The sequence below is a fragment of the Amphiura filiformis genome, chromosome 1 (assembly GCF_039555335.1).
Source record: "Amphiura filiformis chromosome 1, Afil_fr2py, whole genome shotgun sequence".
In the NCBI taxonomy this organism is placed as follows: domain Eukaryota; kingdom Metazoa; phylum Echinodermata; class Ophiuroidea; order Amphilepidida; family Amphiuridae; genus Amphiura; species Amphiura filiformis.
In genome coordinates, this window is record NC_092628.1 from 66533712 (window position 1) to 66557058 (window position 23347).

At 38.2% G+C, this 23347-nt stretch overlaps 2 protein-coding genes across 3 annotated transcripts in view; both read right to left on the bottom strand.

The window, feature by feature from the left end:
- Nucleotides 1-12808: 12808 nt before the first annotated feature.
- LOC140162444 (BTB/POZ domain-containing protein KCTD6-like) lies at nt 12809-13429 on the bottom strand. Its single transcript, XM_072185687.1, has one exon. The coding sequence runs from the start codon at nt 13427-13429 to the stop codon at nt 12809-12811; it is 621 nt and encodes a 206-aa protein (XP_072041788.1).
- Nucleotides 13430-18319: 4890 nt separating this feature from the next.
- Nucleotides 18320-23347, bottom strand: part of LOC140151372 (probable ATP-dependent RNA helicase DHX34) — a 36675-nt gene continuing 31647 nt past the window's right edge. For both annotated transcript variants that reach the window (XM_072173695.1, XM_072173687.1), the window contains exons 24-27: nt 23018-23203; nt 22745-22856; nt 21894-22033; nt 18320-21595 (exon numbers count right to left, since the gene is read on the bottom strand). In XM_072173695.1, the coding sequence (XP_072029796.1) occupies nt 21432-21595; nt 21894-22033; nt 22745-22856; nt 23018-23203 (602 nt within the window). In that variant the 3' untranslated portion in view covers nt 18320-21431. The remainder of the gene's footprint in view (nt 21596-21893; nt 22034-22744; nt 22857-23017; nt 23204-23347) is intronic.

Consider the following 23347-nt stretch of genomic DNA (forward strand, 5'->3'; position numbering starts at 1 on the left):
GTATATAAATGTCGGGTTATATGACATGTATGAAGATCGTGAATATTTAAAACGTTTTTTTTAAATAAATATTTTGGACAAACATTTTTGCAAACTGTTTTGTCAACAGTTAAATTACAATCTGTTAGAATGTTTGCATCGCGTTTTCATACCCTTTATAAAATTATAAGCTATTATATAACCAGACATTTAAACCTTTTATGTAAAACGTTGTGTGTTTGCTGGGTACCACTACTTAGGCCTACTGTATATTTATTGATATCTATATAGGCAACGTAAAAATAAAATAGGCCCTATGTGTATATAATGCCCCAAAAAAGAATCCTTAACTTGGAAGAACAATCCTAATTTTTAAAACTAAAACATATTTGGGTAATTTATTTGTTTAATAGATGCACTATTTAGTCCGGCACGTTATAACACCCCATTGAATCCAATGTGACTACAAGGAACAAAGTTACAAGCATTTGATTCGGAAGGTCCAGTTTAAAAAGTAACAAACTGGCCTATAGAAATCTCCACGGACTAGACATCTGGTTTGAGAGTGGTGAATGGCTAATTCATGTGTGCCTTTAATTTAAAGCAAAAGGAACAAAAGAAAACTGAAACAAAAGAACTGGCAAATAAAATGAGAGTTATGGAAATTACAAAGAAGAAAAACTGAAATAAAAACTGCTTTAAATAAAGCTTCATTGCAGAAACTGTGTTGTCTCTTTGTTGCGCTTGTTGGAATGTTTTTGCGCCTTGCATATATATTAGGCCAGTTTGTCACTTTTAAAACTGGACCTTCGTCTATTCAATTGCTTGTAACTTTACTTCTTGAGATCACATTGGATTCAATGTAGTGTCATAATGTGCAGGATTAGATTATGCATCTATATTAAAAAAACAAATTTACCCCAATATTGTTCAGTTTTGAAATTGTGATTATTTTTCCAAGTGTAAGGATACTTTTTGGCGCAGTATAATATATATCTGAACTAGGGTGACCCAATAAAAACGCATCCCTGAAACATTCGTCTTTTTGCAGAGAAATAATTTGTGGGTTTCCATATTTTCAGTGGCATATTAAAGCTAATAAATGTTTCTTCTTTAGAATGTTAAAAGAATCATGTAAATCGTTTTGAGTCAATGAGAAATTACAATTATGTAAAATACTAGTAAGTAATTTTTCATTCTTTCCCATGAAGCTTCAAACTGGCGAATGTTTCCGGGTTGAATTTGTCATGTTTGTTGGGTCACCCTATAACCTTCTTAAGGGGGCGCAACACTAAATCACTACGCATTTTATGTAAGAACGAAATTCGGCTAATTGCCCGGGTATAGTGCATAGTGAATATGAGATTGTAGCGACCATATCTACCGACATGTTCACTTTAAATCACTCAAAATCAGCTCATATGACTTCGACAAGTGTCTTCAATGATAAGATGCAGAAAAAAACGGACATTTAATCTCAAAAGCAATTCTCTGTGGCGGATGAAGACAACTTACGATTTTGAAATGTGAGTGGTGAATTTAGTAAATTTTAGGCCATATTTTTTGCACCGCGAAATAGCGAAAAATTGGAATCTACAGAAACAGAGCTTTAATTTGATACCAAATTTATTTTGCCAAGTATTGCAGGAATGGCGCTCGAAGTAGGCCGAAATCACACGTTATCCTATGGGACGCTTATTTAGTGTTGCGCCCCCTTAAACGTTGAGAAATGAATAATTCTATATGCTATTATACCAAAGCGCATTTTTTTGGGCAAAAAAACCCACCAAACCACCCTGCGCACTGGTGTATAACAACAAGTACAACAAGTAGGCATATATAGCAATTACCTAAATTTTTGCGAGTTTGGGGCTCCAAATTTTGGTCTGGCCCAGGGCCACCAAATGGTAAATTCTGCCCTAGCTATTACGGGCGAGAGAAACCTATTTTTGCTATATAGTGTAATGTTAAATGAGTACTTTGTTTATCCTTCGAAATTTTTTGATGAATAAAAACCACAGAATTAGAGATTAATTCTGCGATAAAAACACATCGCCAACTTCTTTTTAATTTGCGCTGCAGGGCTTGATCCGTTGGTCCGTACTCCGTAGGCCTACCCACATAATTCAAACCATCGTTCCCCTAATGAAATGCTTTTTTTTTCCCTCAAAGATGATTTGAGAGGATTTTGGATATGCTAAGAGCTTCTGCGCCTATTTATTCAAACAAAATTATTAGACGTAAGCAAGTTTGAGGCCGGGGTTTGAGGACCTTACTTAGACTATGAGTCATGACATGGAAATCACATGTGCATATTGCGGCAAGATCGCACTCCTTACCAACACCTCACTTCAGTCAATTGTGTAAGTCTAAATATAAGCATAAGGAGAAACTCAAGAAGCATTTACTTGTAGGGCCATGTATAGGCGGATACGTCATTCACTGCGTGAACTTGGCGGTGAACATTTTTTATTGGTACGGGCGTTGGCACTAGCCAAAAAAAGCATCACGTCCGGGTTAAATAAATGCCGATAATGCATAAAGAAAAAATATGACAATGGTTGCTATGCGTCTGCGTATAACGACGCATAAATGCCCACGCGAGCATCTGGCGCGCATAACGCGCGCTAGTCTTTGTTTTTCGACGCGAGTCTCGTAGCAACCAACCAACGCAGTGAAAACAAAACTAGGAAGAAGCCAGGAATAAATCATGAAATCGGACTTGTGAAGATAAATTTGCAAAGGAATGAAGGTAGGCAAGCTTATTAAATGATGCTCTTTTGATAATCTGTTAGGCATATGTTCCGTGAAAGGATATGCTTTAGCCAAGGCCTACTATTTCATCAAATTAGAATGTAACTTATGATTATGAATCACGCAAACAAATACCAAGTAAAACTAGTGGCAAATGGTGGTCATAGACCACAAACCTAGCTGGGGCATGTTGGTGTTTTGGAGGTATCTGACCCGTGCAAAATGTTCCCCTGGTCATGAGGTTTGTTGTCACCGAGTTTGAGTCCTATTCGCCACTTGCACGGTTCCGCCATTATGCACTATATGCGGGGAGAGCCTCGAACTGGCAGAATACATGAAAGGAAGAATTACGTATAACCTTACACAGAATGTTATATGACTGGTTCAATTCCCATTCATGTATGCTGCCAGTTCGAGGCTCTCCCCGCACATAGTGCATAATGGCGGAACCGTGCAAGTGGCGAATATATTCCTTACAGATGCCTAGAAAATTAAATTAATAAGATTTGACCCAGATAACCTTTGACCTGACCCCTGCACAGCGTTCCAAAGTGTTCCCCTGGTCAGTAAGTTTGTTGTCACAGAGTTTGAACCATACCCCTTACAGATGTCCAGAAAATGCATTTCGAAAATTTGACCTCTGCATGACCTTTGACCTGACCCCTGCAAACGGTTCCCCTGTTCATGAGATTTGTTGTCACTGAGTTTGAGCCCCATACCCCTTACAGATGTCCAGAAAATGAAATTATAAGATTTGACCCCAGATAACCTTTGACCTGACCCCTGCAAAATGTTCCAAAATGTTCCCCTGGTCATTAAGTTTTTGTCAATGAGTTTGAACCCGGTACCCCTTACAGATGTCCAGAAAATGCATTTCAAAAATTTGACCTCTGCATGACCTTTGACCTGACCCCTGTAAAATGTTCCCCTGATCATGAGATTTGTTGTCACTGATTTTGAGCCCCACACCCCTTACAGATGTTGAGATAAGGCAATTGTAAGATTTTACCCCTTAATGACCTTTGACCCCAATTCTGAGTGCAAGGTATGGGCACTGGGTAAAGCCGATGCACATGTGTAAGTGACGTCATTGTGCTATGTAATATGTGGCAGAAGAAGCATTTTGAAGGTATTTGGTTATATACCGAAAATGCCCTTTAATGACCTTTGATCCCAATTCTGTTTGCACCCTATGGGCACTGGATATAGCCGATACATATGTGCAAGTTACGTAATTGTAGGGTGTAACATGTAGGAGGAGAAGCATTTTGAAGTTTGTTGCCAGAAGAAGAAGAAGAAGAAGAAGAAAGAAAGAAGAATCGGATAGCAAAACAGTACCTAGCTCGGGGGGTTGAAAACCCCCCAGCTAGGTAATAGTTTGGGACGTATTTCAACTAGGCCAGAACAATAAACGAATGAATTACCTCATTCACTCACAGCAACCAGACTTTCAACCCCGCTCGGGACGCTTAATTTCTTTCTGCAACCATAATGGGCCGCAATATATCACTAACCGCATAGTCCGAGGCAAGGTTCATTATTGTCAGGGTTAGGGTCTTATGGTTAGGGTACGGGTTAGGGGTTAGGGTTAGGGTTAGGGTTAGGGTTTAGGGTTAGGGTTTAGGGTTAAGGTTAGGGTTAGGGTTAGGGTAAGGGTTAGGGTTAGGATTATATACGTATTTATTAGTACTAATACTAGTAATAGTATATTGTGTGTATGCACTTTATTCCGTAATCAATAAGTAGGCCTATCATAAACAAACACCTTTCTTGCACAACGAATCATAGCACAGTCGTGTAGGCATTAGACTATGGATACATAGATTGTGGGTTCGAACCCCCAGGTAAACCGTTGTAGAATTTATTTCTATCGATTGCTTTTTATTTTATTAAGTAAGAGGAAATAATAATGGTAATAAACTCGTGTTATATCTAGCCGCATAGGCCTATAATTACATGTATGTACTATGTGTTATCGCATTGCGGCCCATTATGGTTGCAGAAAGAAATAACGCGCTCGGGACTATACCTGCCTACTATCCATGCCATTGATAAAGCGAGTAAGTGCATGGACGTGGTGAACTATAATGTGTCACCCCCACACCCCACCATACGCACCCCACACCAAACCCTTCACATCCGTGGCCAAATAGTATTAGGCCTACACCGTGCACATTTGCAGAGAATCCAGATAATGTGAATTCAATTCAATTCTGGATTATTATTATATTACAAACGTTGCACTTTCTTTCAAACTCAGTCAGAGCACCTAGATACTGGAAAGTCTACACTAGTGTCAACACTGAATACATAATATCTAAAATCGGTGACGTGTATATTTGAAGTGAATTTCACAATAATGCTATACGACAAAGAGAGTGCGATCGTACCATAAAATCTCAACTTACTACAACTGTTGACCCATGATACACTTTTAAAACATTTTTTCTTGCATCGGTACAAACAGATAAATACCGAATCTGAAACAGGAGTCAACACCATCAAAACATCAACACCGTCACCATGCGCCAAGCCATCCTCGTCATTAGTATATCCTGTTGGATCTGAACCATCAGAAAGTCCATTTAAGACTAAACCTGATGCAGACACCGATCCGGGGAATAGAGGAGGAAGGAGTGCGGACTACAATGCTCCTCTGGTAAACGTAATGACCAATGTACGACTTGGAGCAAGCAGTGTCAGAACGGCACTGGAAAATGCCAGGAAAAGTGCGCCCGATTTGGGAATGACGCCTTTGAAACGAAGAAACAGAAGTGTGAGTTGTGTTCCTGCAGGTTCTGACGAGAACAAAGCTGATGATAAGACATTACGGTTTGTCGAGAATTCTAGGTCATATTCCTATCCGAATGGTAGATATGTGTTAACAACGGGTGTCGGTGCCAATGTTCCGGGATCTTTGGATGACTCTTTCGCTGGACGATCTGCACCAGCGTCCGTTTGTTCACATGTTGACGACCTAATGAAACCTGTAATCAAAGTCCCAACAACGACATCAGTGCCGGTCGGTCACAAGATGTACACAACAAGTAGACCAAACAATAATATATTTAGTCTGCGGATAATCAACAATGCGGCAGTTACTGGCAACGAAGCAACAGTACCGGTAAGTACAGAATGTATCATCTCAGTTTCGATCATTCTATATTGAAAACAAGCGATTTCTAGTTAAAATCTCATCCGTTCGAAAGTATTTGAGTATGTTGAGGGTACCAAAATTCTTTTCTTCAATTAAATGCAATGGACTCGAAAACCCCAAAGCCGGGGATTTAGTCCCTGGTACGTCATCACATGACATATATCCTAACATTATAACATAACATTTATGATACTGATCTAGAATGTACACCGATAATATGATTAATCCATCACAGGTGTCCCAACTGAGCAACAAATCTACAACTTTGTCAAACACCACATCAGAAATCGCATCAGCTAAAACATCATCGATTGCCACCATCAAAAGACCCCATACCGATAACAATCCAGACGACAGTTCTTCTGATGGTAAATACCTTCTGACTGCATCCGGCTGCAAGGTCTTCAAAGCCGAATCTCCCAGACAAAACTCATCATGCACATCCCAGATATACCCTAAGACAACCTGCACTAGCAGGCTGGAAACAATTTGTGCTGATACATCTCAGGTGAAAAATGATTTGCGTGTAGATTCGTGTGCCACTTCAGGTGGTAGGGTCGAGTTAAGTACTATTGCACCTGATCAACTCCATACAGTAGCACCGTTGACGGCGGCGGCGGCGACGACGTTTCCATACAGGTCTACAACACCGGCAGGGCCAGTTATGGCAGTTTCAGGCGCGGGGTCAACAATTGGACAAGGTACAATACGTCATAAGTTTAACTTTCTAATGAGATTGATAAAGTAAATGTGGGCCCATCCTTTAATAGTTTCCGCGAATTCGTTAGTAAAATGCTCTTTGACCAAGTTGACTGCATGATGCCAAGAGATTCCATCTAAATAGTGAAACAATTGCAGCAGTGCAACGTCTCTTTCATGTCGTTGTAGTGGTGCACCTAGGGTTTTTTTTAACAAACGAAAACCATGACCAATGACGAGGTACAACCATTATATAGCTTTATTGTTGTAATCCGATGTCCTGGCTTGCATTTATGACGTGATTAAGAAACACGATCTTGCTTTATTCAAAACGTTTCTCCGCAGCAGTTTAGACTAGACTACATTAATTAGGTTTGCTTCAGATTGCAACATATTTTGCTACAACACTCGGCTCATACTGGGACAAAAATTTAAAATTCGTTTTCCATTATTGAACCCAGGTCCACAATATGGATGTCTTCAACAGAGAGCTCGTCGCAGTCCTTCCCATATAAAGCGGCCCATGAATGCATTCATGGTATGGGCTCGCACACATCGCCCACTTTTGGCACAAACTTGTCCACACGCAAACAATGCCGAGATCAGCGTGAAACTTGGACAGGCTTGGAATGACTTGAGCAATGATGAGAAACAAAAGTACTACGATGAGGCCGAAGAGATCAAGAGACAACACAGAAGAGATCATCCAGGTAATGCTAAATAAATATTAGGTTATGTATACGCGCCTAGGGGAGCCCAATTATCATACCGCATTTGAGAAACCATTGTTTCTAGTGACAAGCATTGGATTGTAAGATCTGCCTCCTTTGGTAAATGAAGCAAATCCTTTTTCAGCAATGAAGCTCGCATTTTATAGCATGCGGCACTCCGGGCCTAGTGCTGTTGTAGTCAATATCGACAACGCACTAATATGAGTATTTCAGCAACTAAAACACTCGCACTTGCTATGGCCAAAGCACTAATTTATTTTGATACTTTTTAAAGCTATTAATACGCATCAAGGGTAGACCTATATCATGTTATAGTTGCAATCAAGTGAATGTTCAAGACCCCGAAGTGGTATAAAAGGCCCGCTGATAAACTGGACATTGATGACCCATGTTAATGATTATTTCAACCGAAGCGCAATTATCCCGGCAATTATAAGCTATTATACTCCATATAAATTGGTGTAAAGATTATAAATCGGTTTTAATATGGTTCACTGAATGATCTTATATTTTCAACAGGGTGGGTGTACCAGCCACGTCCGACCAGGAAAATACCTGTACGTCGTCCTCTTCCTACGACGCCCGGAGACAGCTCGCAGTTTGCGATGATTTCACACCAGCGTATGAATCCAACAGGGCCATCATTTTTGAGTCTGTCGAAAGAAGTAGTTAATCGGCTTGGATTGGCCAAATCAAAACCGGGTAAGGCATTGTGTAGTTTATTCTTTCTTGTCCATGATCTTAATCGACCGCGCTCTTGATAGATCCATAACTGCCCACATTGTTTATTATGATGTTGGTTCTTCTGTAAATCTTTGCATGCCCCATCGAGAGTCTCTGATCGAGAGTCATCAATGCTTATTTAGCCTGCCTTTCTGTCATAAATACACTTGCGTATTGTTAAAGCTGCGTCGTGGCATGTGTAAATACAAGCCTTTCCTTTTAAATATTGATATATACATTTCGTCTTCATTGTATTTTATCGTTATCCCAAATCAGATGTACCACCATTTGAGAACCAACCCACGGCTACATCAAACAACTTATCATCCGTCAAAGGAATTCCAATTGCTCTTGGCAGGAAAGGCGCAGACCAAACTAATGATCTGCAGGTAACTTGGCGGAAAACGTTGGTTCTTTGATAACGTCATATTTCTTTTAAAAATTGAAGAGTTTTAGGAGTCGTATAGTCCAAATAAACAGCAGAAGGAAAGTATCATATAATGTTTTGACCAAAACTAATGCATTCCATTTACGTTACCCCACAGCATTTTATACTAGAGCCAGTCGGTAAACCATTCAAACCAGCAAGTCTACCTGGGGGAATTCATCTGGCACCAATCGTGTCATCGGCTAGGACACAGACGACACACTATCAAGACACAACGAGAACTACAATGACTTATGCCACTCGTCCACTGGCATCCACGACGCCGATTCCAACGCTGACTGGCCCCAAAATGTCTCAAAATGTTTCACAAGAGAGAATTCTAGGGGTTCCGCAGCATATACGTACAGGAATCCAAAGTGTTCCATCACACGTACCCACTAGATTTCAAAGTCTTCCACATACAGCCTTAGCACCAGGCACTCTAAGTAGTACAGCAAGTCTGTCGCCTGGTATCAGCAATAATTGTCGAATTAAAATCAGTGACGTACGGAGTTTAGCAGATGGCTGTAAGCCCATACCATTCCACAGGGCCTTATCAAGAACCCTAATGATCCCAACGTGACTGGAATAATTTCAGTCGGAAGTCGCGTTCTTCAGAGCACCCAGAATGATCAGCAAGTTCAACCCTCTTTGAATCAAAATCATCCACCTTACTCGACGAGTAATGAAAGCGCTCAGGTATTTTTGACGTCAGCGGCTAGATTGGGTCATGTTAGCGGAACGGGCACTTTGTCAAATCAAATGGTGGCTTCCATGCCTATTGTCTCACCTTTGTCATCACAGCCGTTGCCATTATGTGTTTCAAAAAATGCCGACACAAAACATTCCTGCCCCGTGTTCCCCGTTGCTGTAAATTCGCGTCATCCACCTCCACTGACTCATACATTCGCACAAACTAGTGCCTTCAAACCGTGGTTGATAGGTCAAGATATTTATCAAGACGGTAGTTGTGATGACGACGGATATACTTCTCCTTCAGGGATGTTTGAGTTCTTGCCAAATGTTGCTTCCTCGCGGTTTCAGGATAGCTCTGCGTCACAAACAACCTGCTCAGCGATCCCTGAAGAAGAACAATTCTTGATTGCGTCTTCTGATGACGACGCTACGTCGTTGTCATCTTTTTCGGGACTTGTTCCGAAAACAAAGGGAAACAACCGAGTCCCATCTCCTGAGATTTCAGATCGCAATCCAGTCAATCTGCTCATGATTCCAGACCCTGATGGAGGTGGAGCGCATGCGCCAAGAGGACCTGATTTGAAACTTTTCGAACGGTTCCTATCCGACTTGGATTCTGATATGATACAGCACACAGAGGGCAGGAAAGACGATTGGCTCGAACCTCCGACAGGCTGTTGCTGTGACTGATTGTGTGCAGATTGAAACCTCAAACGAGATCGTAACATGACGTCACTTTAATTCAAATTGTTTCGTATTTAAATGTTTATTAATCGTGCTATCAATTTGCTCATCTAAAATCGCTATAGCATTTTATTTTTATTTTTGATAAGTGATCGTGCTTTATAAATGATTTATGTTTTATCAATTATGATATAGGTCTAATCTTTACTCTCTAAGCATGTTTAGATGTAAAAGAGCTTGGAATTATGAAAATAATTTAAGATGTAATTAGAGCGTGGAATGTGTGTCTTGAAGTTGTTATCAAGTTCTTTAGATTATATATGAATGTCACCAATTATGGCTAATAAAATATTTGTGTACATATTTTCTAACATGATGGTATTGATAGAATTTTGCATTTTTCCGAAATAATATTTGTATTCTGATTTGTATCACCAGATCAGAGTAACAGCACTAGCACTGAGCCATCCATATTCCATGTGCTATAAGAAATATGGGTGGTGTGTTTTTGAAAAGCGTTTCCGCTTGGAATATCGAATGTAGATACTTGTTGATATTACTGTTCGCGATTTTAATTTATGCACGATTTTAGCCGACAACTTTCAACGCCTTTTACAAACTACAAATATCGCTTGCGTAAAATACTGTTTTTTTGAACAGTGTCGTTTTTTAAACCAAAAAACTAGCCACATTATTTCCCCAGACTTTGATGAAACCATAGATACCATATCGGACCGCAGGTGATGAACAGATTTGAAACTAGAATTAAAGAACCAGCGTATGCCGCCTAAATGGACTATTGCAATATATCGCGTTGTGATAGGGTTCAATAGGGGTTATGGTTGGGGTAAAGCAGTCTTGTAATAAGACTAGTCCAGTTGCACCCAATTCGGCAATCGCTCCAACCAAATAATTAATCACCGATTTTGAGAGCAGGTGGTAATCGGAGATCCCGGATTATGATACAATTTACCAGATAAAAGTACAATTGCATAAAAATACAATATTATAAGTACAGTATGATAAAAGCAAGCACACCAACATGGTAAAATGTGACCGAACTAACCGGCACATAAACGCGTAATAACCCATGACAGGAGAAATTACCAGCCCTTGCGGCCATCTCGTGCAAGTTGCACAAGATAAACCGTACAACAGCATTGATGAACATTTGAGCAATATGAATATACCAGGGTAATTCAATAGTGACTGCTGCCTCCATAAAATATTCTATGGTAGCAGCCTTGAAATAAAAATGCAGAAACACACATGTGTGATTCAAGGCCTCTCTTTTATCTATTGATCTCAAACAATATAAAGAATAGATTCCTATTTGATGTTAGTTTTCACCTGAAACCATTATGGTCTCAGGTTTTCACAGATCACATTGTCCCCTTTTATTAATTTCGATCCAAAAAAATCAGGTGAAAAGAAGAAACTGCTTTTTCATTCCAGCGCCTACAATGCGTGTATATTAGTCGACGATCGTACATGTATATATTTATTGAGCGGAGCTGCACGCAGCTGGCACGTATAAATAAGACGTAAGACGAATAGCGATATGCACACAGTTTATACGTCACTGATTCAACACACAGTGTATTCAATGATAACACATGCACGAGACGTGTTAGCCATCACTCGATCGGTGAACTCGGAATAAAACCGGAGATATCCCGATTTAATATAAAAACTTATTTTACTCTAATCCGGGTCCGGGTATGGATCGCATAGTAAAATCAGTATCAGTTTCAGGCCCGGGGTTTCAGGATTGATTTCCCAATTAACGTGTAATTTGATTCTGGTGCAAATTGTGAATGGACCTCGTAGATTTCGAATGTATTTCCATTGATGAAACGCGATATACTCGGTGATGCGGTGACATCCCGCTATCTCTAAGGTCCGCTATCTCTAAGGTTCGCTATCTCTAAGGTTCGCTATCACTAACGTGTAAAGTCTATGGAGATCAGAATCCCGCTATCTCTAATAGAGAAAGGGGTTCGCTATACTTAAAAAAAGGTCCGCTACTTCTAATGTTCGATATCACTAATTAAGAATAAGGTTCGCTAGTTCTAAGGTTCGATATCACTAATTATAAATAAGGTTCGCTATCACTAATTTAAAATAAGGTTCGCTATCACTAATTTTGAATAAGGTCCGCTATCACTAATTTATTGAAGGTTCGCTATCTCTAAGGTTCGTTATCACTAATTCCAATAAAGGTCCGCTATACCTAAGGTTCGCTATCACTAATTTTGTTTCAGGTTCGCTATCCCTAATTAATTAAGAGAAAGCGAACCTTATAGATAGCGGACCTAATTTAAAATTAGAGATAGCGAACCTTAGGGATACCGGGATTGTTAAAATTAGAGATAGCGGATCTTATTTTAAATTAGTGATAGCGAACCTTCAATAAATTAGTGATAGCGGACCTTATTTAAAATTAGAGATAGCGAACCTTATTTAAAATTAGTGATATCGAACCTTAGAAATACCGAACCTTTTTCACAATTAGTGATATCGAACCTTAGGTATAGCGAACCTTTTTCGTAATTAGTGATAACGAACCTTAGAGATAGCGAACCTTAGAGATAGCGAACCTTAGAGATAGCGAACCGTAACCGGGGATGGTGATGCAGGTGCTATGGTTAACAACGTGATGACCAGGGTGTGTGGAAACGCGATGCGTGAGTTGCGACGTTTCGACGTCATTCTGTTTCTATGCACATGTCTAAACCACAGGTTTTGGTTATATTCCTAAATCTTATGAATGCGAACGATATCTCCCGTCTCCTTCCTATGTTACAGATTATGGAGAAATTACATAAATAGTCCAGAGTATTCCACATCCAGGCTACTTCTCCAATTGGAACTCAAACATCTTGGCAGATTTCAGGTGAACGAAATTCTTTAATCTCGGATCAATATCTGGCGATGTTTTGATGTGAGTAACATTAGTCAACTTGTATCCAAGTGCTCGGATCTCATCCAATACGTCGACTTTGTTGATCTTACGCTGAGGTTTGCCAGCGGCAATGCGTAATCGTTTCCAACTTTAATGCCATCATACCAACATCGATGGATCTTTCTACCGTCATCACCGATGGTTACCTTTGCCTGATTAGCAACAAATACACCAACTTGTGCCAGCCATAGAATGGGTGCGCGATCTTCAGACATGGCAGTCCAATCTACAAAGGTGCCATTATACTGCCTTCCGGTGCCACTCTGAACAAACACTCGCTCTTCCACTGTCAAATGTTTCTTTTTTTGCCATTGCTCGATATCAGTGATCAAATTGGGGATGTCGTAGTATGCGGCTTCCACTTTTAAGGCATCTATTTCTGCGAAATCATTGGGTAATAGAAGTTTGTTGTTGCGTATGTAGCCAAGGATGTGGCGGAATAACGAGCCGTCTCTATCTATCTCAAAGTCTATGGGAGTTTCTGTCATTGGTGCTACTGGTTGCTTGGTCTGTCTCATTAATCGTCCTAATGTAGAATCGGGAAAACGGTTTAAAGTAGCTGCAGAAGTCGTGTACACAGTTCCGCCAACACTTAGAGTCACTACATCAGCCATTGTAACGGTAATATGTAAATATTGTCTGTAGCAGCTATTTCTTATTCTTGATCATTCCCGAATGCACTTTGAACAGGAACGTATTCATGGAAATCAAGTGAAAAGTAAATATGAACCTTGAGCTATATACTGTTCTTTTGACTACCACTTGGATAAAGGTCATTACAACTTCAATATCATGTTATAACCTTTGAACATTTACAGACATTATATTATAACTCGGTTCATGAAGTTAGCAGATCTACACTGTGGTACATCTCTACTTGCTTATGCGCTGTTGAAGTCTTTCGTAATTTGTCTCACTAAATAACAACAACAAAGCTTTCCGCAATTCATTAAGTTTACCACATAAGTAAACTACTCAAATAAAGAAAGTCCACTTATGTAACCCGACATACACTTAAACCTATTCTTGTTATGACAATCTGATTGATAAGCTTTGATAAGGTCATGTGCAGAATCTTGTTAGCTCCAATTTTATACCAAATTTACTACCAAACTCTCTAAATTCACAGAGATTGATACCATATACCAGTATATGACATTTGGTGCATTTGTAAAAGTTACAAATTAAAAACGGACCACGCGGGCCTGTAGAGGTGAATGCCAGATAGATAAGAGCGCGACCATTGACATAGCCCGAAACAACTGCTACGTCATCTTCTCTGGTCATATCGATCGCATCATGCCCTAGTATTCATCAGTAAAGCATTCTGACAATCCATGCGTTTTAAATTAGCAATTGAATAAAGCGCGCACTTGGGATAGTCGTCAAGGGCCATCGTGGACAAGCAAGCTTGACCACATTGCCACGCTTTAAAGCAATTTCGACCGCGTATATCGTTTTGATTTGCAACTTTTGAAAATGCACCGAATATCATATACTGGTATCAATCTTTGTAGTGTTTGGTAGCAAATTTTGTATCAAATTGGAGCTAACAAGATTCTACACACGACCTTATCTATCAAATTGTCATAACACGATCAGATTTTAGTGTAGGACGGGTTATATAAGTGCGGAATTTCTTTATGTGAGTTGTTTATTATCAGGTACAAGTCAACAGAAAACAGCTGTCGAGAGTTGCAAAATAATATTAAGTCTCGATGTGTACTTGATGGGCATACCATTTGTCACAATATTGAGATGTTTCACGCATCCAGTCACTTAATTGGGCCCTGTCAAGCAAATCTGGATTCTATCAAATAGGAGTTGCAAAATCGAGTACAGAAACTATAGTTATGCAATACAATAATTTGAAACGAACCATTGGCTCCGCTCAAGTCTTTAGTATTTTGCCTCATATAACAAAGCCTTTCGTAATTTATTCCGTTTCCCCAAAGAAGGTTACTAATCAAGAACTTTCAAGCAAATCCAGAGACTACAGTAGAGAGCTGATTACATAAGAATAGGAGTTACAAAATCCGTGTAATACGAAATATTTGAAACGGACCATTTATATCGGAAAATAGCAAATATATGTGTAAACAAGTCCATCCAGACTACTTCTCCAATTGGAACTCAAACATGTTGGCAGATTGCAGGACCACAAAAGGCACTAATATCGGCTCAATATCTGGCGGTGTATTGATATGAGTAACATTAGTCAACTTGTATCCAAGTGCTCGGATCTCATCCAATATGTCGACTTTGTTGATCGTAGGTTGAGGTTTGCCAGCGGCGAATGCGTATTCGTTTTCATTTTGACCTGCTTCGATGCCATCATACCATGGAGGTATATATGTAAATCTATATACCTCCATGATCATACCAACATCGATGGAGCTTTTTGCCGCCATCACCGATGGTTACCTTCGCCTGATTAGCAACAAATACACCTACTTGTGTCAGCCAAAGAATTGGTGATGGATATATCGAGTACAGAAACTATAGTTATGCAATACAATAATTTGAAACGAACCATTGGCTCCGCTCAAGTCTTTAGTATTTTGCCTCATATAACAAAGCCTTTCGTAATTTATTCCGTTTCCCCAAAGAAGGTTACTAATCAAGAACTTTCAAGCAAATCCAGAGACTACAGTAGAGAGCTGATTACATAAGAATAGGAGTTACAAAATCCGTGTAATACGAAATATTTGAAACGGACCATTTATATCGGAAAATAGCAAATATATGTGTAAACAAGTCCATCCAGACTACTTCTCCAATTGGAACTCAAACATGTTGGCAGATTGCAGGACCACAAAAGGCACTAATATCGGCTCAATATCTGGCGGTGTATTGATATGAGTAACATTAGTCAACTTGTATCCAAGTGCTCGGATCTCATCCAATATGTCGACTTTGTTGATCGTAGGTTGAGGTTTGCCAGCGGCGAATGCGTATTCGTTTTCATTTTGACCTGCTTCGATGCCATCATACCATGGAGGTATATATGTAAATCTATATACCTCCATGATCATACCAACATCGATGGAGCTTTTTGCCGCCATCACCGATGGTTACCTTCGCCTGATTAGCAACAAATACACCTACTTGTGTCAGCCAAAGAATTGGTGATGGATATATAGAAGTAACAGTCCAATCTTTAAAGCTGCCGTTGTTCAAGTAATACTACCTGGATGAAGGATAATCTTCACAAAAGAATATTTCGTTTTGCACAATTTATTAATGTTTCTCACAAAATGGTTCAATAACTACATATTTTTCAACTGAAATTAATTTTGACATTACTGTTGCAAAGACATGCTCTATGTTATAGCAGTGCTGGTGTGATAACGCTCTATTTAAAGAAATTGTCTCAGTTGGAACTTGAAGGTCTGATTTAACACTACTTTTCCTTCTTTCACTACCGATTTCACCCCCAGATTTCCCCTTAAAATATTTTTAGGGGTCAGTCTTCCTCCACGTGGCTCTTTACACTACTGCATCACAGTGACATCAAATTATGGACACTGTTGGTACTGACTTACTTTCTGTTGATACTAACATAAATGGCACACAAATTCTCAGCAAATTGCAATATAGCACATCATCAGATTCGCCCCGTCTTTATTATTTTGCCAATACAAAGTAAAAAGACTCCAGTATCATTGTAAGTCTGACCACCCCACCCCGTTTTACATGTTAAATCTATATGGTGTCAGGAATTGTTATAGTATGTTAAAAACAAGTTTCTGAAATGATTAGAAGGAACAAAAGTATCTCTCCGGGTGTCCAGGTAACTGGATAATTTATTCTTTTGATCAGCGCTTTCCTGGTATACAAGCAACTGTATAATTTGTTCTTTTGATGAGCACTTTCCTGGTATACAAGCAACTGTATAATTTGTTCTTTTGATGAGCACTTTCCTGGTATCCAGGTAACTGTATTATTTGTTCTTTTGATCAGCACTTTCCTGGTATCCAGGTAACTGTATTATTTGTTCTTTTGATCAGCGCTTTCCTGGTATACAAGCAACTGTATACTTTTTTCTTTTGATGAGCACTTTCCTGGTATCCAGGCAATTGTATAATTTTTTCTTTTGATGAGCACTTTCCTGTTATACACGCAACTGTATTATTTGTTATTTTGATCAGCGCTTTCTTGGTATACAAGCAACTGTATACTTTTTTCTTTTGATGAGCACTTTCCTGGTATACAAGCAACTGTATAATTTGTTCTTTTGATGAGCGCTTTCCTGGTATATAAGCAACTGTATGCTTTTTTCTTTTGATGAGCGCTTTCCTGGTATACAAGCAACTGTATATTTTTTTCTTTTGATCAGCACTTTCCTGGTATACAAGCAACTGTATACTTTTTTCTTTTGATGAGCACTTTCCTGGTATACAAGCAACTGTATACTTTTTTCTTTTGATCAGCACTTTCCTGGTATACAAGCAACTGTATACTTTTTTCTTTTGATCAGCGCTTTCCTGGTATACAAGCAACTGTATACTTTTTTCTTTTGATCAGCGCTTTCTTGGTATACAAGCAACTGTATACTTTTTTTCTTTTGATCAGCACTTTCCTGGTATCCAGGCAACTGTATAATTTGTTCTTTTGATCAGCGCTTTCCTGGTATACAAGCAACTGTATACTTTTTTCTTTTGATGAGCACTTTCCTGGTATACAAGCAACTGTATACTTTTTTCTTTTGATCAGCGCTTTCTTGGTATACAAGCAACTGTATACTTTTTTTCTTTTGATCAGCACTTTCCTGGTATCCAGGCAACTGTATAATTTGTTCTTTTGATCAGCGCTTTCCTGGTATACAAGCAACTGTATACTTTTTTCTTTTGATGAGCACTTTCCTGGTATACAAGCAACTGTATACTTTTTTCTTTCGATCAGCGCTTTCTTGGTATACAAGCAACTGTATACTTTTTTTTTCTTTTGATCAGCACTTTCCTGGTATCCAGGCAACTGTATACTTTTTTCTTTTGATGAGCACTTTCCTGGTATCTAGGCAACTGGATAATTTGTGGCGTGTCATGTCAAAAAGAGACTTTTGGGCAGGATCGTAAATGGAGAAATAGCCAAAAATCTGCCCCGGGGTGATTTTTTCACAATTTGGGTTTGTTGCGAATTTGTGATTTTATTATTGTTAAAAATATTGTCTAATAGTTTCAGACCGGAATATAACTGACATCTTGTATTTTTTGAGACATCTTTCAAGGTAATTCCTACTCTCAACATTGTCAATAATATTTTTAAAGGCCGACATCTCAATTTCCAATTTTATAATACCATAACTTACAAACTCAATATCTTCGCTTAGGAATGTCTGATTTCATTGTGGAAAACGGCGTTGTGGTGCAAAATATCTCTATATTTAAGATATGTAAAAACCTCAAAATTGATAACCTGCCCAAAAGTGTCTCCTTTTGATCAGCATTTTCCTGATATCCAGGCAACTGTATTATTTGTTCTTTTGATCAGCGCTTTCTTGGTATACGACAGGGTTCGAGGTTTGAGTACGGTTTTACTGCCAAAATGGGGGAAAAATGAAGTTCATGTTATCATAACATTATACATGTTTTCTGGACTAGAATTTTGTGCTGAGTCCATTTCTGAAGTTTTTAATACACAGGGTATCACCATTTTAAAGATATGTAACAAATTCTAAGCGCATGTTGTTTTTACGAAGAATCCTGGGAGTCTACTTGGAACACAACTGTATTTAAAAAAAGTTACAGAGCATTATTACTTCAGTTAAGTTGTTTTGAATCTATAAATATGTTAAACAAACTATAAAGACTGCTTAAACACTGTTCTCATGTATGAAAATGAAATGATGTTGGTACTGAGGCCCCTGTATTCCTATATATTTAGTAAACATATAGCTGTCAGGTTTAGTGTCAAGACAATAAATCTATTGATGTCTAAACTCATAAAGAAATGATGTTCTTAAAGTGTTAATGTATAACTGATTACCTTTACACAATCTTAAAATGTTTATACTGAAGCATAGCACTTTATTCACCCCTGACATCAGAAATGGCTTGTTGATAGCGCAGCTGAATATTGTGTGATCTAGCAGCATGGGCTGCATCAACTTTTTTTTTGATAAATGGTTGATGTGATGAGCTAGTACAGAACTAAAGTTCTCTTCACCATACCACTTGACTATTACTTGATTCTGATTCAGTTTTCTCAGGATAGAACTTCAGATAGATGTTCAGGTACATCAGTTGGGGAAATGACTTTAGCTGGAAACCAGTAGCAACCATGCTTTGCCCATACTACATCTCCCGGTTTGAAAGATTCTTCATCATCGGTGGTCGTATTATCATCAGATCATCCCTTTATAATTACATATTTGAGGGCACAACATGAAAGGCATTGACTGCTCTTCCTGGAATAACTTTTATGGGTGTGACCTTTGGGTTTAAGGGGTTGATACATCAGAAAAATGGCGTGAACCTCAAAATGGGGCAAAATCTGAGTCGTAAAAAAAATTATTTTGAAAAAAGTATACATGGCATCATTCCATTGGGGGATTGGTAGAGTGCACAATCGATCAACTTTTCAGAGCTGTACCTCCATAAGTTTTTCCGAAATAATTTTTTTTTACAATTTGCCATATTTTTTTCACGCTTAGGGGTATGGGTAACATTTTTGCAATTTTCTTCAATTTCTCTTTTTTTAAGGAAGTTAAAATTATTATCAGTGTGTGGCAAATTGAAATATCATTAAAATGAGGGGTTAATGAGGTCTCTAGCCTCTTTAGATCAAATTTTATGGCGAAACTAAGATACAAATCTCTCGAAAATGACCTTTTTTGGGCTTCGTTTTTTCACTTTCAAGTTCAACTTTATCCGGGTATGGTATACAAAGTAAGCGATGAAATCAATTAAAAACAGTTTTATTTGAACAAATAAACCATCAGGTAATACAAAATAACAGAGGAAGACAACATTTATCTATATAGTAGAAAATATTAGGGATTAAAAATTAATGGTGAATTTTTTTTTTATCTAAAACTGGTCATTTTCAGTAAAAATGGCCATAAATCCATGTTTAACCCCAAAACGACTTAAGATACAGTATTCTAAGTTAGAAAAATTGAAAATTCAGACATTTTTACCTTAGAAATACTGTATATGCTCATTTTAGAAGTATTCTTCACACCTAAATATTTTTTTCACACATTTGGCAGTGAAACCGTACTCAAACCTCGAACCCTGTCATACAAGCAACTGTATACTTTTTTCTTTTGATGAGCACTTTCCTGGTATCCAGGCAATTGTATAATTTGTTCTTTTGATCAGCGCTTTCCTGGTATCCAGGCAACTGTATAATTTGTTCTTTTGATCAGCGCTTTCCTGGTATATAAGCAACTGTATACTTTTTTCTTTTGATGAGCGCTTTCCTGGTATACAAGCAACTGTATAATTTGTTCTTTTGATGAGCGCTTTCCTGGCATGCAAGCAACTGTATACTTTTTTTTTCTTTTGATGAGCACTTTCTTGGTATCCAGGCAACTGTATAATTTGTCCTTTTGTTTAGTGCACTAAATTTTATTATTGCAGCAATGGTTTACATACTATCTTGTTTTTATCTTCCTTTGTCCTTGTCTTCTTCCCCATTGGTATATCTGGCTCAAATCTTTATATTCTAAAAATTCCTCTTGTATTATTTTCCGATACTTGGTGTGTTTTGTACCTTGTCTGTTGGCTACACCATAGGTTTAAATGCTGTGACAAGGAAACTGAAACAAGCAATTCCCCCAAAGAATAATCTTATCTTCGCACACAAATCCATATTCTCAAACAGGAAATTGAATTTTTAGTTGACAAAATTCATGTATAAGTATAATTACACCATATTTCTTTGTAAAAACTTAGAAACAAACGAGCTGAAAACAAGAGAAAAAATAAGGCTTTTGTTGTAATTTGATGAGATATAAAACTATAACCCTTTAAGCTTGTTTCCCAGGCCTTGCTTTTATCTTGAAAGATTTAAATTATGTCAAAAATGGGTTCTGAGATCTCAACTTCTGAGGGCTATTTCTTGCTTTGTAAACATGGTACATCCTCTCAATTGCCATACATGGTTCCTATCATCCTTACCGCATCCAAGTAATACTTACTTATCAGACATGATTGGTCAAGAGCTGATCCTAAACAATGTTAATGCTTGGATGTTTAGGGTGTGATTGTGGGATTAAAAAAAAAGAAAATCACATTTTGAAAAATATCAAAATGTTCTGGTTTGTAATCTATGAATGGGTTCATTTTTACAAACAATCGATCATGAGCCCATGCCCTCAGTTCTATTAATGAACCCTTTAGTTAAAGCTAATTCACCAGCTTATACAGTTATGCAGAAATGGCAACAATTTCAAAATCTGCACATCACTCAAGACAAATGGATGACATCACCAAATTAGTATACATGCGCATAAATTAGATATCCACAGATACCGCAACACATAAAGATGGCAACAGTTGAGGAGGAGCGACAAGCATTCAATGAAACTTTGTCCATATGATCTTATTTACTTCCGTTGGCCCTTATGGGTTCTTGTATACTTCAATACATAATGTGCTTGTTAAATGCTCATGTCTGTGCAGGACCTTTGTGAGTTCTTTTATGCTTCAATATTTCTGTGCTTGTTAAAGACATGTCCTGCTGGCAATCAGGGCAGAAGTAAGATTTCTTCAAGGATTCTATGGAACTGGTTTTACTGCTCTCTCCTTGTTTCACTTCTTCTGTATTGTCCACTGGAAAAAGGAAGAACGGATAACATATTAATAAAAGTTACTAATAGCAAATCATCTTTTTATCTTTAAATGCATAATACTATAAATGCAAAACAGCTATGTGCGATGCTCAATCTTGGCGGAATGGGGGTACAAAAAAATTTTTTAGGAAAAAAAAGGGGGGGGGGGACATGAAATCTTTAAAGAAGAAACTTGAGATAAGAAATCAGGGGAAAGCAATATTTTTAGCAAACATGAGGTGAAGCGCATGAAATATTTTGTCCGAAAAGTTTTCCCCGGAGTGTAAATGTGCACCTACCTTTGCTTTGTACACACTGCATCTCATGTTGTAGTCTTTCTAGTGTTGTTACAACCATAGTTTGTTGACACTGTTCACATGTCCAATGTCTACGCATCACACCACTGTAGTCTGCTAGGCTAGTTCCAACATTGTGCAAACTGTAGAACATAAAAAGGATACAATAAAGACTAGTTAATCTCTTATCCCAAAGATATTGATGCATGATTACTGACCAAAATGATCCCTTGAAACAGTGTTCCCATAAACTTTCAATTATTGAATTCTCTTACCATTTCAACTTGCATGTTCAAAGATCTGATTTAAAGTGCATAGCGGTTATGATTTGTGTGTATTCCAATCACTACTTGCTATAACATATCATTGCTTGTGATTGACAATGTATAACAAAGCAATGTTTTACTATAACTGACCCCACACATAAAACATGTTGCATTCCTGGATTCATCATTGCTGACATGAATACCTGCTTCATTCCATATGCTGTATAACTCTGAGTAGCCTTGCATGAAGGTATTTATACCTCAGAGTAAAGTGTTCTAAGCTCTGCTTGCCCAAAATCATCAATGCCCATTACAAAATTGTTACTTGAGTATCCCATACTGTCATGGATTCATACTATTCTGGGACATCAAAGGTATTGAGCTATTCAGTTGAGATCCATAAACCTCTGTGGCAGATATGACCTTAACTTCCACACAGAGGGTCAAATAAAGTCACCCATTCAGGTTACCCCATTTGAAATTTACACTCCTTTGTGGGAGATAAAGGTCATGTCTTCCATGGAGGATGTATGTATTTCAACTGGAAGAGTCCATTGTTACGTACAAATAGCCATATGAATGACTTACCAGCCATATGTGAAGTACTCATTGACCTGGGTGCCTCCTTTAGTAGGATGTGGCTTGCAATCTTTACTATGAGCTGTGAAGAAGGTATCAAGCTTTGAACTTTGACCTCTCCCTGTTGTAAAAGAAAGAAATATCAAGCAAACTGTCAGTTATCAAATATCATATAGTGTCAGTTTATAGAAGGTTTGTTTTTCTTGAAATTTAGTATTGCATAGTATTTTTACAGTAACATACCACAAGGTTCTAAGGAATTTAAAACAAAATCAAGATTACCTGATGACATGGGTCCTACATACAAATGCTGCTTATCTACTGCGGCAAGCATTTTAATGGAATATTCTATATGACTCTGTAGAAGTTCAGCCAACTTCGATGCTAGAAGTCTTTCTTGTCTGACAGTACGCAGATTAACTGGATTATCAAGTAACTCTGAAGCTTGTGATCGGTCGTGCATGGAATCTGTAATCAAATATACAACACAGATGTGTTAAATGTCTTGTCCATCAAACTGCAAACCATGAAGATATTGACAAAATGAAAGAAAAAACGCACACATGCCTGATGTACCAATAGCCAATTCACATTACCATCCAACAAACAAAG

What these genes read in the sequence shown, in the direction of transcription:
- LOC140162444 (XM_072185687.1), bottom strand. Translation starts at nt 13,429, where the DNA reads ATGGCTGATGTAGTGACTCTAAGTGTTGGCGGAACTGTGTACACGACT.